At 40.2% G+C, this 14,195-nt stretch overlaps 2 protein-coding genes across 2 annotated transcripts; one reads left to right on the forward strand and one right to left on the reverse strand.

Moving 5' to 3' along the window:
- Window positions 1-477: 477 nt before the first annotated feature.
- Window positions 478-1,071, reverse strand: LOC102540567 (thymosin beta-4). The gene has a single exon (XM_072965577.1). The coding sequence runs from the start codon at window positions 1,011-1,013 to the stop codon at window positions 897-899; it is 117 nt and encodes a 38-aa protein (XP_072821678.1). The 5' UTR covers window positions 1,014-1,071; the 3' UTR covers window positions 478-896.
- A 6,688-nt stretch (window positions 1,072-7,759) lies between these two features.
- Window positions 7,760-14,144, forward strand: SMIM8 (small integral membrane protein 8). Its single transcript, XM_006200311.4, has 3 exons — window positions 7,760-7,911; window positions 11,029-11,180; window positions 12,880-14,144. The coding sequence occupies exons 2-3, from the start codon at window positions 11,046-11,048 to the stop codon at window positions 13,036-13,038; spliced, it is 294 nt and encodes a 97-aa protein (XP_006200373.1). The 5' UTR covers window positions 7,760-7,911; window positions 11,029-11,045; the 3' UTR covers window positions 13,039-14,144.
- Window positions 14,145-14,195: the final 51 nt, after the last annotated feature.

A 14,195-nucleotide genomic window follows, 5' to 3' on the forward strand; every position in this document is an offset into this window, starting at 1 on the left:
TCCGAAGTGTGCATCAAAATACACTAATGTTCATAACAGCACTGTTCATAGTAGTCTCAAACTGGAAACACCCAAATGCCTATCAACATAAGAATAGTAAGTGAATTATGAAATGTTCATCTTGTCAACCTCCTCCCAAAGACCACCAGAAAACCTGTGGGTCAAGCAAAGCTTCCAGAGTCTCAGTAGTGTCTCTAAATGGAGAAATTAGAGAACAGTATTTTTAGGGTTTGGGATTCTGGATGCACAAGGTTTGTGGCATGTCTTTCAAGGCAGGGAACTGAGGGGAGAGTATAGCTCAAGTGGTAGAGTGTCATGCTTAGCGTGCACAGGGTCTTGGGTTCAATCCTTAGTACTGTCTCTAAAAGTAAATAAATCAACTTGATTATCCTCTCCAAAAAAAATAAAACCCTAAATTTAAGAAAAAAAAAAGATAGGGAACTGGTTGGGACTGGATTAAGTTCATGACACAGAATTTTTTTTTCCAGGTTTTAAAACTTTTTATTTGCATATTAAAAAAACTGTGCATTCCAATAATTAAAATCATTTGAACCAAAAAAAAAAAATGGCACTCTGATTAAACTGCATTTTACAGCCTGCAGGACACCTTGGATCACCTTGCATTTCACTCTAGATTTCACTGTCGACCCACCCAGCTTCCTCTTTCACCAACATGCAAGTTCTTTTCCTTCCCTGCCTGCCAGACAGGCAGATGGGAGAGGCAGGCGCGGCCTTCGTTGTCAGTAGTTCACCATTTTTGATGTGCAAAGGGGCAGCACAGTCATTTCAACTTGATCCAACCTCTTTGCATCTTACAAAGCTAAACAGCTAAAAGCAGTAAAAGAAGAAGGCAATGCTTGTGGAATGTACAGTGCATATTGGCGGCGCACGTCTCATTACGACTCGCCTGCTTGCTTCTCCTGTTCAATCGTTTCTTTGGAAGGCAGTGGATTTTTCTCTTGCGTTTCTGTCTTCTTCAATTTCGACTTATCGAATTTCTCAATCTCAGCCATATTGGGTTTGTCAGACACGGTTGCAGAGGAAGCGGAGCGAGGAGCGAGCGAGCTGAATCCGGTCTACGCAGTGGCCGCCGCCGAGTGCGTGTGACACAGAATTTTAGAGTTGCTGGTCATAGTACAGCAAAGGTCTGGAAATGAGTTTTATGAAGAGCAAAACATCATCCCAATAAGTGAGTCATTAACCCAGATAGGAAAACTGCTTGTAGAAATTGGTTTGCAAAATTTTCCTGATGCAAACAGTAAAGTACTTTATTGATCTGAAAAGGTATCTTCTTTGGTAAGAACTTCCTGGGGAATAGAAGCAGCTTTATTGACACTGGGTTGTCTTGGCAACCTGTACCATCAGTTAAGCCTATATCAAGGCAGGGATCTCACTTCTCAGCACAATGGAATACTATATAGCAATGAAAACAAACAACTGACTGATAAATGCATCAATATTAATGAATTTTAAAACATGAAAGTTAAAACATTTAATATATGTTGATAGAAGTGGAAATAGTGGTTACCAGGGGAGGGGATGGAGAATGATTGAGAGGAGGTGTGATAGGGGTTCTGGGATGTCGTTCTGGGATGTTCTAGTTCCCACTCTGGGTGGTGATCACTTGAGTGTATTTGCTTTATGAAAATCCACCAAGCTGTACACTCAGGATTTGTACACTTCAGTTAAACAAATGCTTCAATTAAACAAAAAGATGACTTAAAAAAACAGAGATGAGTAAAGGAAAGGGTTAATTCTAGCACCAGTTGATATGAAATAATTGCTATAGAAAACAAGTGCAACAATAACATTAAAGAAAATTTGAACCAAAGAAAATAATGCCTCATTATTACCCATTTCTGTTACCCTGTTTGCCTTGATTCACTCACAGTTACGGAATTGACTGTGTTGAAACAATAATTGATATTGAGGCTACAAAGGACAAAGAGCTTTATTAGGGGTCCTAAAAATTGTAATTTGGCACACACATTTGGGTAAAAACCAGAAAGGCTGTTGTGGGTAAGAGAAAGAGTTAAGGGCTTATAAGGCAAATGCCGCAGGATTGTTCAAGAATTATAATTGACTCTGAGGCAAGGAAGGGAATATTTGTCCTTAAGGGATAAGCTGTCACCAGTTATTCTGGGATAAGGGTCCAATAAGTATCTCAAATTTCTGGAAAGTTGGGCAGATGTTCTAGATGCCTGCTTTAGACAGTGAGAGGTCCAAGGTCAGGTTCCAACCAGGCTGGAGACCAGCATAAGTCACACTTCCCCAGTGGCCTTCTGGCTCTGTTTTAGAGAGCTCTCTTAGCACTACCAACTCCATTTTTTATTTTCCTTCACAACCGTGACCTGCAGGCCTGTCCTGGAAGCTCTTCCCGCCTCCACTAGGCCCTGTTTCACCAAGCTGAGCTGTGGGTGTGATGTCTCCCTGACTACCCTTATGGAGGGAGGAGTGAGGCAAAGAAAGGGCAGGGGTAGGAGAGAGGGTCCCAGCAGGAAAGGTTCCGCAGAAGACTGACATAATTAGATTTGCATTAGAAAAGAGAATGATAGTTTGGAAGGGAGTTTGGTGGCAAAGAAGCCTCTGTGTTCATCTACTCTCTTCTTGATCATCTCAACTCCCTTAGCTGTCAATATATTTGCCTCCTTGTCCTCCTCACATCATTCTGATCCTTCCTTCTCAAACTCTTTCATGACATCCTCCTGCTCTGTTCACTCCCTAAATCTTGATGTTCCCCATGGCTTGTCCTGGCCCACTGTTCTTTCTCTGTCTCCCCTCCTGACATATTCACATCCATGCTCTTGGTTTTAACTATCATCTTTCTGTTGGTTCCTAAATATTTATTTCCCTTGAACTTCAGATGCCTACACTGACTTCCTCATATGCATCTAGATATCCCACAGGTAGCTCAAACTGGACTCTTTTTCTGTCTGCCTGCATCTCCCCAATCTGCATTTCCTCCTGCAGCTAAGATCTTGGCCAATGGCACCATTGCCCGAGTCAAAGCCCTGATGGTCATCTGTCTGAGACTAAATGCCTTAGCAAGAGGCCCTGAGCTGGAGAATTGTGTGCAGAAGGTTGGCTGGGGAGCACTCTTGGGACATGCTTGTAAGACACTTGCAAGGAAGTGGAAAGGCAGGATCAGGCAGAGGGAGCAGCTGTCCCACGGGTGGTTATAACTGAGGTCTCAGCAGATCCTGCCGGAGGCTCTGAGGCTAAGACGGCCCATCAGAGTTCTCTCACACTGAGACGAGGGCTAGGCCTTTCTGTGCCCTCCTCACCAATCACTGGTCACAGGCCACCGCTGAAAGACAATGTGAGGCAGTTTCCTGAAGCCGAGGGAATGCCCCGCGAAGGAGCAGCTCTGAGCGGTTGGCAGCAGATCTTTCTGCAACGCCCCAAAGCGGGGATCTGGGTGGAGCCCCAGAGGATCCATGCCATCATCCTAGTTTCCTCGTTGTTACCACCTCCTGCCCCCATCTAAATCGGTCACTAGTCTTATTAACTTTCCCTGCTAATGCCACCAAAGTGTGGCCCCTGTTCTCTGTAGTGCCTATCACTGGCCTAATTCAGGCCTTTACGCTCCCTCTCCTGGAGTACCGCATTGGCTTTTCAACTAATTCTGTGCCCTTTAGCCCATCCCGTTCTCACAGAGGTCTATGGGAAACAGAAATTTGACCATGTCGCTCCTCGTTTAATGGCTTCAGATCACTGTCCAAGTATTTTATGATGGGTATGAGCCCTCCTAGGCTAGCCCCTGGTTCCCCAACCTCATTTCTTCCCATTTTTCATTTTATTATTCACTCTCCAGTGACTACTAAACACAGCACATCATGCTACTTGGCTGAACACTTTGAGGCCTGTGTTCATTCTGGTTCCCCTGCCCTAAAACATCCTTCCTAATTTCCTTGCCTTAATTAGCACTTCTGATTCCAACTCTCAGCTCAGTCATCAGCCCCTCCCAGCCACAAACCTCCAGGCCAAGCCAGATACCCTTCTCTGAGCTTCCATAAACTCTTGTGCAGATCGTTGTGGTATCACTTACCACATTATACTGCAATGACCTGTTTTCACATCTGTCTCCCTCACAGATCTTTAAGATGCTGAAGGGCAGAGGCTATATGTCAATGTCTGAGTCCCTCCCAGTGTCCAGTATAGTACCTGTCACGTTGAATGCACCAAAATTTTTTTCACTAAACTGAACCTAACTGCAGTGATAACAAACTTCTGCTCCTTCATTCTATAAAAGAACAATTGAATAAAAAATGTTTTACCATTGTCTTCTTTTTAAGATACTTTGAGATTATGAGACTTCCGAAGAATTCATATAGAATAAACATTGTTCATTCTGGTATCTTGAAATGTGATAGAAACAAATATGTAATAACCTGAAAAGTATCAAAAAACAGTTTTGCTAAAAATGCTATATGGAAGCAAAACAGTGATAAGAAATTGTGATCGTAGAAATAATAGGTTCCCCCATTCTAATTTTTTTTTACTCATTTTTGTCTCCTATCATTTGATAGATTTTATTTCTTTCCCATAACAGATATTCCTATGATATCAAACCACAAGAAAGTTTTCATAAATAACAAGACCTTGGTTCTTCTGACAGTCCCCACTGGAAACAAAGATTACTCCTCAAGCTTCTAGGCAGATGCTCTTAGATTCCAGGGAATTGACAATGGAGGACATGTGTATCAGTTATCTATTTCCATAATAATGCTGCCCAACTACCAACAAAATCTCAGTGTAACAAAACGACAAGACACATTTAGGCTCAGCTGATCTGGGCAGGTAGCTCTGCTAATCTTGGTTTGCTCACACATCTAGGGGCAAGCTGACTGATGGCCAGTCTAGAATGGCCTGAGTTGGAATGGCTGGGATGATTTGGCTTGGCTCTGCGCGTTTCTCATCTCCAGCAGGTGAGTTAGGGCATACCCACCAGTCCAAGCACTTTTTCAGCCTCTGCTTGGAGCCCATTTGCTAACATCATATTAACCAAAATAGTTGACAAATTCAATCCCAGAGTCAGAGTGGGAGGGTGTGGATAAGGATGTGGACACAGGGGTTGCGAGGTGGGAGATAGGGGAGCGAAGAACTGAGATTATTTTTGCTTTATACCACAACATGATTAATTTTTTCCAGTTTGTCAGCTAATAATTCACTCAGTGGAGTTAGATATTCCCTGAGCCCACATCAATTATATCACCTGCTCTGATTTGGCTTGAGGTTAGGGAAAAGAAGCCAGCATTTATATTATAAAAATTACGGCAACAATAACAAAACAAAGCCTACCTTTGACAAAACACCAATAAATTAATATGATTTTTATCATATCTTGTAAATCAACTATTGATTCTTGCCTGAAAACAACAAGTACCAGCACATATGAGATTCCCTTGAGAAGGCGCACAGACCACTAGCATGATCCCCGGAGCGCACTGTGAGAACTTCTGATTGAAACACGTATCTTTTGTAAATTTGAATGTATTTTCCCCCAGATGAACCTTTGTTCTATGCAGCTGATCCCATCAAATATAAAATCTCCTAATCCTAGCAAATACCAGATCTCCTGTTAAACGTTATTAAATATTGATGGTGCTATTTAAAATGAGGATTATAAAAGCTGTATTCAGACTGGCGTCATTCTTCCAAGTAATGTCTTAAAAGCATCATAAACTGGAAAGAACTATTGTCTATTCATATCATTTGTGTTGTATTCATATCCATGAAATTGACAAGGCCTTTAGGCTTTTCTGTGTTATCTTTACCCACAGTTTATGCTTCTTTTTTTTTTTTTTTGCAGGTTCTTAGTCCTTATTCTTTTATTTGATCACTTTGGATTAATCATGAAGGTAAAAGTGCTTTTGTTTACATAGTAATATTTGGCATTTAACTCATTAGTGAAGAGAACCCTAAGGGATAAGAAGAACAAATGGGTATGTTGATCACATAATACAACAAAGCTTTGTGGCTCTCAGTTGTTCTGTGTTTACTACACAGCCTTCCCACTCCCACCCACTCTTGGAGAGACTTTTGTGTCTGATATGTAGGCCTTTTGGCTGATTTTGTGGGCAACTTCCCCGCAACCCAGCTTTAATGGTGGAATTGACACACAACATTGTGGAAGTTTAAGGTGTACAAGTGTTGATTTGATACACTTATATATTGCAAAATGATTACCGTCATAGCATTAGCTAACACTTGCATCACATCACATGATTACTATTTATTTTCTGTGTTAAGAACATTTAAGATTTGCTCTCTTAGCAACTTTCAAGTACACAGTATGGTATTATTAACTCTCATTACTACGGTTACATCCCCAGAACTTACTTATCTTATAACTGGAAGCTTGCACTCTTTGACAAACATCTCCACATTTCCCCTACCCGCTGTCAACCCCTGGTAATCACCATTCTACTCTTCGTTTCTTTGTGTTTCTCTTTTTTAGATTCCACATATAGGTGAGATCATACAGTATTTGTCTTTTCTGATCTGACTTACTTCACTTAGCATAATGCTCTCAAGGTCCGTCATGTCATCGAAAATGGCAGGATGACCTTTTCATGACTGAATAGTATATTTATATATGTATATCATGTCTTCTTTATCCATTCAACCATTGAAATATGCTTAGGTTGTTTCCATACTTCAGCTATTGTAAAAATGCTGCAATAAACATTATGGGGTACAGGTATCTTTTTGGGACAGTGATTTCACATCCTTTAGCTATATATCCAAAAGTGGGATTGCTGTATCATATGGTAGTTCTGTTTTTAATTTCTTGGGGAACCTCCATACTGTTTTCCATAGTAGCCGCACCAATCTACATACCCACCAACTGTGCATGAGGGTTCTCTTTTCTGCACATCCTTGCCAACACTTGTTATCTTGTCTTTTAGATGATAAACATTCTAACAGGTGTGAGGTAATATCTCATTGTGCTTTTGATTTGCATTTTCCTAATGATTAATGATGTCAAACACCTTTTCACACTACAAACAGATTTTTAATTAAAATTTAACTTATTTGTCAGAAGACTGCTTTCTAATATTAGATGTCAATGAACTTTTAAAAATTAAACATCAAATTAAAATTAATTTGTCTTGAGAGAACCAGTTTTAAATTCAAAATCCATTTGTCAAAGCTTTACATAAATCCATGCCAAAATCTGGACACCTGATACTCTTTCATTTATTTTAACACAACCTGTATTCCAACAAACTTCAATGTCAGCAAAGTATGCAAACCGGCATCTGTATCTATTCTTTTTTTTTTTTTTAAACGATAGCAATTTATTTTCTCATAGTTTTGGAAGCTAGAGGTCCAGGATCAGGGTGCTTGGGTTGGCTCCTGGTACATCTGTATCTATTCTTATTGCAACCGTAGCCACACAAATCTTCACATGGAATCTCAAGGCACTAATAGAGTGGCAGAGCATTAACTGTACATCTCACTGACTGTGCCCCTAAAATGGGGCTAGGAGACCAGGTCCAAGCTTTCTTTCACAAATCAGAAAGCTTCCCTCTTCCACTAAATACATTTATGTAGTTCGAGGTGATGTCTCCTTTCATTTATAGAAAACACACATGCGAAACTGGAAAGTAATTTGAACCTAGGAGGCTGAAAATTCAAGGTAAAAAAAAAAAGGAGGAAACCAATCACCCCCGCCCCGCTCCTTGTAAACTCCAGCTGGCCAATCCCGCAGGCGGGCAGGAGGGACTGGAAAGTGGAGGAGCGGCGCTGGCCGGGTCCCTGCTGCCTCCGCGCGCCTGCGCCGCGGCCTCCGGGCTGTAGGGGCCGCTGTGGCGCGGGGCCGGCGGGCGCGCTGAGCCGCTCTCTCCTGCTGGAGGAGACGAGGCGGAGCGCCGCGAACGCGGAGAGGAGGTGACCCCGCGGCGGGTGAGTGGCCGAGCAGGGGTGGCGGGGCCGGGGTGGCGGGGCCGTGGGCCTGTGGGTGGGGACAGGGCGGCTGCCCCACCGCGCGCTTGACTCTGGCCTTGGCGGGCCCGGCCGCCCAAATGCGCCGAACTCGGCGGTGTTGTCTCGGGCCCGAGTCCTGCCACTCTGTGGGCGCCCCGAGCCAGGGCACGGAGGCCTCTGACCCCATGGGGCGCCTTTCCCGCCCCTCGCATCCCAGAGCCTGGACCTGCCCCATCTATGGGCACCTCCACCCCCAAGAACCCTCCCGTTTCCTGGACGGTTTTTTGGTATCCCATCTCACCAAACTCCTACTTAGGGGAAAATGGTTTTGTAATTGTTTTCACCAAAGGTGCCTCTTTCCTTTTTAGCTGTTAACGGACTTGTGTTCCCCCTGCGACACAATGTCTGGAACTTAATTGCGTGCAGTTGCTTTCTTCTGGAGGCTTTTAAAAATCTGTCTGTAAGTTAGCTGTGGGGTAGGTAGCACAATATGGGGAGGGAAGGAGAGCGGACCCAAATAATTCCTTCCAGCCCTCAGATAGTCTGCAACCTCCATTGTCAAATCCTTTCTCCTTTGTTTAGGTACAATACATTCAAGAGATGGAAAGGTACTTTAATAGCTTTTTTTTTTCTTTTTAACATTAAAAACAACAAATGCAGTAGGGAAGGTATAGCTCAAGTGGTGGAGTGCATGCTTAGCATGCAGAAAGTCCTGGGTTCAATCCCCAGTAACTCCTCTAAAAAATAAATAAACGTAATTACACCCCTCAAAATAAAATAAATAAAACAACAAATGCAGAATTCATTTTTAAAATTTAAATGATAACAGTTGTATGTTTCTTAAAGCTTGTAATAGTTTATATGCCTTATTGATTTAGGAGTAGGGTAGGTTGGAGAGGTGGACTAGGGGCAGGCTGGAAATTGAGAGACCTGGATTAGCTCACTCTCCCATCAGCAAAAACAGACTCTTTGGGTTTAGATTTTTTTGTTTAAAAAAGGAGATTGGCCTCGATGGTGAAGATGACCACCTGAGGAGAATTCAGGAGGGAGAAAAATAGGAAGTAGTCTGTGCTCTGGATTCTGGCCCTAGGTAGTTAAGACGCATATCTAAAGAATCATTTAAGTGAGCCCAGACTCTTGCATCTTTCCATACGTGGAAAAGCGCAAAAATAAATAACTTGAGATGTCTGTTTTTTTGCGATTAGCAGTAATCTTTTGATGCTCAACTAACTACATTTTTTTCCCCCAGCAAAAAATCCTTTATATTCTGGCTCCTCCTTTACCTCTTCAGAGCAGTTCCTCGGAGTTGTCTGAGAGGATGTCTTCCAGGGTGTAGTTCTTAGTAAGGTCCCCAAATAAAATTTACCTCACAACGTTTAGGTTGTGTGTGTTTCTTCAGTCAACAGTTTCAAGAAGTTTGTGCAACATATGGGCATATGAATGGACTGCTGATTCAGCAGAAAACATTGGATTTTTTTTTTTTGGCCAACCTTAGGCGTGATAAGTTTCAAACAAGTGTATGCCTGCTGAACAAATTTTAGGCATATTATGGAATTGTTTCAGAAGTTGTCAGTAGTGAAAAAAAAAAAATCACTGTTCCAGCACAGAAAATTAGTGACTTGAATATAGTTGAAATTACAAACAAAAAAGAACAATTCTAGTTACAGCTTGAATGATGTTTTAAATGCTGATGAAATGAGTATTTTACCAGTTGTTACTTCATATACTTTGTGTCCAGGGTGGACTTTGTAAAGGAGGTAAACAGAGATTGACTACTGCTCTGTTGTGCTGTGATGCATGCTTGGAGGGAAAAGATGAGAACATTGTCATTGGCAAGTCTGCTGACCCCCAGGGCTTCAGAAACCCTCATTTGCTCCCTGTGATTATGAAGCCAATACACATACCCAGAGGAGGCGAGGTTATTTAATGAAGGGCTGAAAATGGTTGGCCAGGGGATGGAAGGAGTGAAATGCAATATCCTCTCCCTGAGGGACAGCTGCTCTGCCCACAACACACTCCTGTGCTCAGGTAGTGCATATGCTGAGTTTTTCCCATTGATTTTTTAGTCTTTTTCAAAAACTTGAGAAAAACTAAACTGATTTTCTCCATAAGAAATAGTGTTACAAAAATAATTGCTCTTATAAAGACTATGTAAAATGGAAGACTTAAAGAATACTTGAATGAACAAAGCCCCAAAGAGTGTTTAAATGTGTTTGACCTTACTGTACCATAGGGTTCAGCATTTCCCCTGAAGAATTTTATTGTCGATTTCAGCCTTTCTTTGGAAGATTTCTTTCCCCACCTGCTCTCTTCCAACCTTCCCCTCTCTCACACCCCTCTCCAGGAATATGCTTTTGTCTAATAGTATCTGGAAGAGAAAAATATTCATAAAATGTTGATATTGCAGCTGGGAGGACGAGAAGCCAAAGACATACTTGGATAGGATAGATTTAGAGTAATTAAGAGAAAGAAGGATATTAGGATTAAGGAGGTAGCAGAGCACTTGTTCCCAGAGTGGCCGACAGGCAAGAGGGGAGTGAGGACAGACAGCTGCTGCCCCTTCCTGCCTGGTTCCAGTGCTGAGGGGGCGGCAGCGGAGTGGGAAGGGGAGGTGAGACAGGAGTGGATCTGTAGGAGAAATTGAGCAAAGGAACACTCGCACTTCTCTCAGATGGGTGTCCTGGTGGGGCTGTTGGAAGGTGAGGATGGAAAGAATGGAAGGAAATAAAAGTGTGGATAACCCTCTGGCCACTCCCACCCACAGTACCCTCTTCATAGAACAAGATGCATTGTGACTCAGACCAAAAAATAAGTGCTCCAGGCTCTGGGCGCAGTAGGAAAGCAACATTTGGGTACCTCACTAGCTTGTTCTAAGAGATGAAAAGTAAAAATAACCATTTCCCCCAACAAAACTTAAAGCGCCACTTAGAAGGTTTGTGTTATACAAAGTAATAAAATAATTGACAGTTTCTTTTGGTGTATATCTGGACTGGAATTTTAAAAAGGAATGAATACAGGATGATTTTTTAAAAAGCGTTATCCAAAAAAAATAATAATAATCTTGAAGGGAAAAAGAGTCTCTTATTTTATTTTTAGGTACTAAATAAATCAAGATGTCTTCGGCACCTGAGCCTCCAGCCTTTAAAAAGGAGACACCCAAGGAGAAAGACTTTGGAAACCCAGGGCTCAGAGGGGTCCGCACCACAACCTTATTTCGAGCTGTGAATCCAGAGCTCTTTATTAAACCTGTAAGAAATACATCTAGGATGAGAATTTATGTTTAATTTAACTAGGCTGTCAGAAATCTTATTTTCCTATATCATTGGATTTTATAATGGAAACTTTATGTTGACTAAAAGACCTCTTTGTGAATAAAAGGCAGGTGGAAAGAAAATCTTTTATATATATATATTTAATTATTGTATTATTTAATTGTTTTATTTTGGTGGGGGTGGGGGAGATAATTAGGTTTATTTATTTTTAGAGGAGGTGCTGGGGATTGAACCCAGGACCTTGTGCATGCTAAGCACACACTCTACCACTTGAGCTATATCCTCCCCCAAGGAAAATCTTAAATACTGTTTAACTAAATATACATGTAAAACTAATTATTTTGAGAGTATTTGAGAATTTTAATGGAAAATGTTTGGATTTTAATGGATCAGCTTCTCAAATACCTGTTTAAAATTTTATTTTAATAGCTGCATTAATTTTGATGAAATTTTTATCATTTCCTCATGTGCTATTGAGTAAACAGGACCTTCCATTGAAACAAAACAATGAAAATCTGAACATTCTTATAGTCTACAATTCCAGGCTTTATTAATATTTTAACCTATGGGATATTGCAAACATTTCTTGAAAAATTTCAGAACATGCTTTTGTACACTGTTAGGGAGTTACCGATATTTTTGGAGCAAATTATTGAGTATATTTGACTTGACATACTTTATTTTTAAATAAATTAAATCAAATCAAATCATTATAAAATGTACTTAAATATACTGAATTTGATTAGAATTTTAGTAACATAGTTGCCAGTATAAACTATTTGTGAGTTAAATAGTTCAATTTAACAATCAAATCATTAAATCAAGGTAGAATGTTTTAAAAACTTTGAACTAATGTGTTTTTTCAGTTGCCAAATACATTACAGGGATTTCAGATTTAAACTGCTCTGTGTTTGTGGCCTTTCTCAGATGTCCATCCAAGTGAAAAAATTTGACCTTTATTTTTTTGATGATTAAGATCTGAAATAATAGTAATACAACAGGTATGGTGACAGAAGCAAAAAAAAAAAAGACAAACTTAAAAAGCTTTTAAAAAAATATTCAAAGCTACATCACTGTACCTCTTAGGGTCTTGGATTTTTCAGCAGCAAATCAAGGTTATCATAACAGCATATCTGTTGTAATCACTAAATTTCTTGAATAGAATAAGTTCCCAGAGAAGAGTGTATCCGTTTTGCTGTACCTGTTTATGAGGCTTTCTGCTAATTATCTGTGTAACTCAGGTGAGAATAGCATGTATACTTCGTTCCTCACTTCCTAATAAAATTACCTAATTTAAGATTTGCAAATGGGAACCTTGGGCCCAGAGAAGTTAAGTAACTTTTCCACATCACACAGATAGCAGTGAAAACTGAGCGCTGGACCAATTTCCAGGCCTCTAGTTCCCCCTGTGCTTCTCCCAGGCTCCCCTTCCTGAAGGTGAAGGTGGGCGATGTCCTGGCTTTGGAGAGGAGGGGCAAGAGTCTTGTATGGTCTTTATCAGGAGTCGAATTAATTGAATAGAGAACTGAGTAAATTATTACAAATGAAAATATTGTCATAGGAATGCCAGTGTGGTAATAAAGACATGGCAGATGAACAGGGAACCAAGACAGATATTTGAGTCTCCTCAAATGTTTAGTCTTAATGAGGCCTTATCGTTTGTTTTCTTTGACAGAACAAACCTGTAATGGCTTTTGGATTGATAACCCTTTCCCTTTGCGTGGCTTATATTGGTTATCTACATGCAACACAGGAGAATAAGAAGGACCTCTGTGAAGCTGTTGACAGTGAGGGGCACAGTTACATGAGGAGGAGAACGTCTAAGTGGGATTAGCAGTGCTGGTGACTGCGGACGGAGCTGCATGGCAGGGCTCTGAAATCTTCCACTCAAGGTTATACCCGCACAATAGGATGTTTCTTGTTCTGGGATTAGCTAGTAAGGGAGCAGGGTGGCACTTACAGCCAGACAACTGGAGTGAGTGTCGTCCTATAGTTGTTACCTCATTCTTTTTCCACAGAAAGAGCTTCACAATATTTTCTTTTATTAAACCCTCTTATAAAAGTGCCAGGAGAATGGAAGTCATTTTCATGAATTAAATTTGCATAGTATTTTCAATATTTTAAGGGGAATTATGCATTTACAACTGTCTTGAGGGTTTTAGTTTGTTTTGCTATTTGCAAAGACAGTGTTCATTTTACACCTGGCATGGGACCTATATTTTAAGAAAAAATAATGGTAAATTATTGTAAAGCCTTCATTTAAAAGCAAATCATTTTTACAGGGTAACAAATCATTCATATAGTTTGATTTTTCATTTCAACTAATTTTGGCCCAGAATTTTATTATAATTGAAGAGATGCTGATACTCCCACACACCTGTTAAAGATTAAATGAGCGAATAACCTAAAGTAATTGGAGCTTTTCTTTTCTTTTTTTTCTAAGTATGTTATACCGAGGCTTGATGTTTTTATTTGACTATAACTAAATGTTACCTATTTTGGTTTTTGTAAATTAATGTTAAAATGATATTATAAACATAAGACCAAGAGTTCTTGTAGTTATTTAAAAACTAGAACTACTCAGTAGATAAGAAAAGAAGGTCTCCTTACTGTCCTGGGTTTACCTCATATAATTTAACTCTTCCTGATAAGGGTTCTAGACCTGTTTCACTTCTAGATATTTGCCCCATTCTCCAAATCATTGGGATTAGAGGTCAGTAATAAATCTCACCTTTGAAGTTTTGTTTCATATATTTTTAACAAGTAGTAATAACTGTACAGGCAGAGTTTATCATGATGTAAGTTTTTAATTTCTAGTGCTTTATGGTGGTTTTGCAAGAAACACGAAAATGTAATTATGTCTGATTTGTAAATAGAAGAGCTTAGCTAACTGAGTTATCTACATGCAACTAAATTAAATCTTTACTACTGAACCCTAAATTTCTTTGCTATGTTTCTCTATATAGTGCACTTCATATAGTTTAAAATGCA

This window comes from Vicugna pacos, chromosome 8, assembly GCF_048564905.1.
Source record: "Vicugna pacos chromosome 8, VicPac4, whole genome shotgun sequence".
Lineage (NCBI taxonomy): Eukaryota > Metazoa > Chordata > Mammalia > Artiodactyla > Camelidae > Vicugna > Vicugna pacos.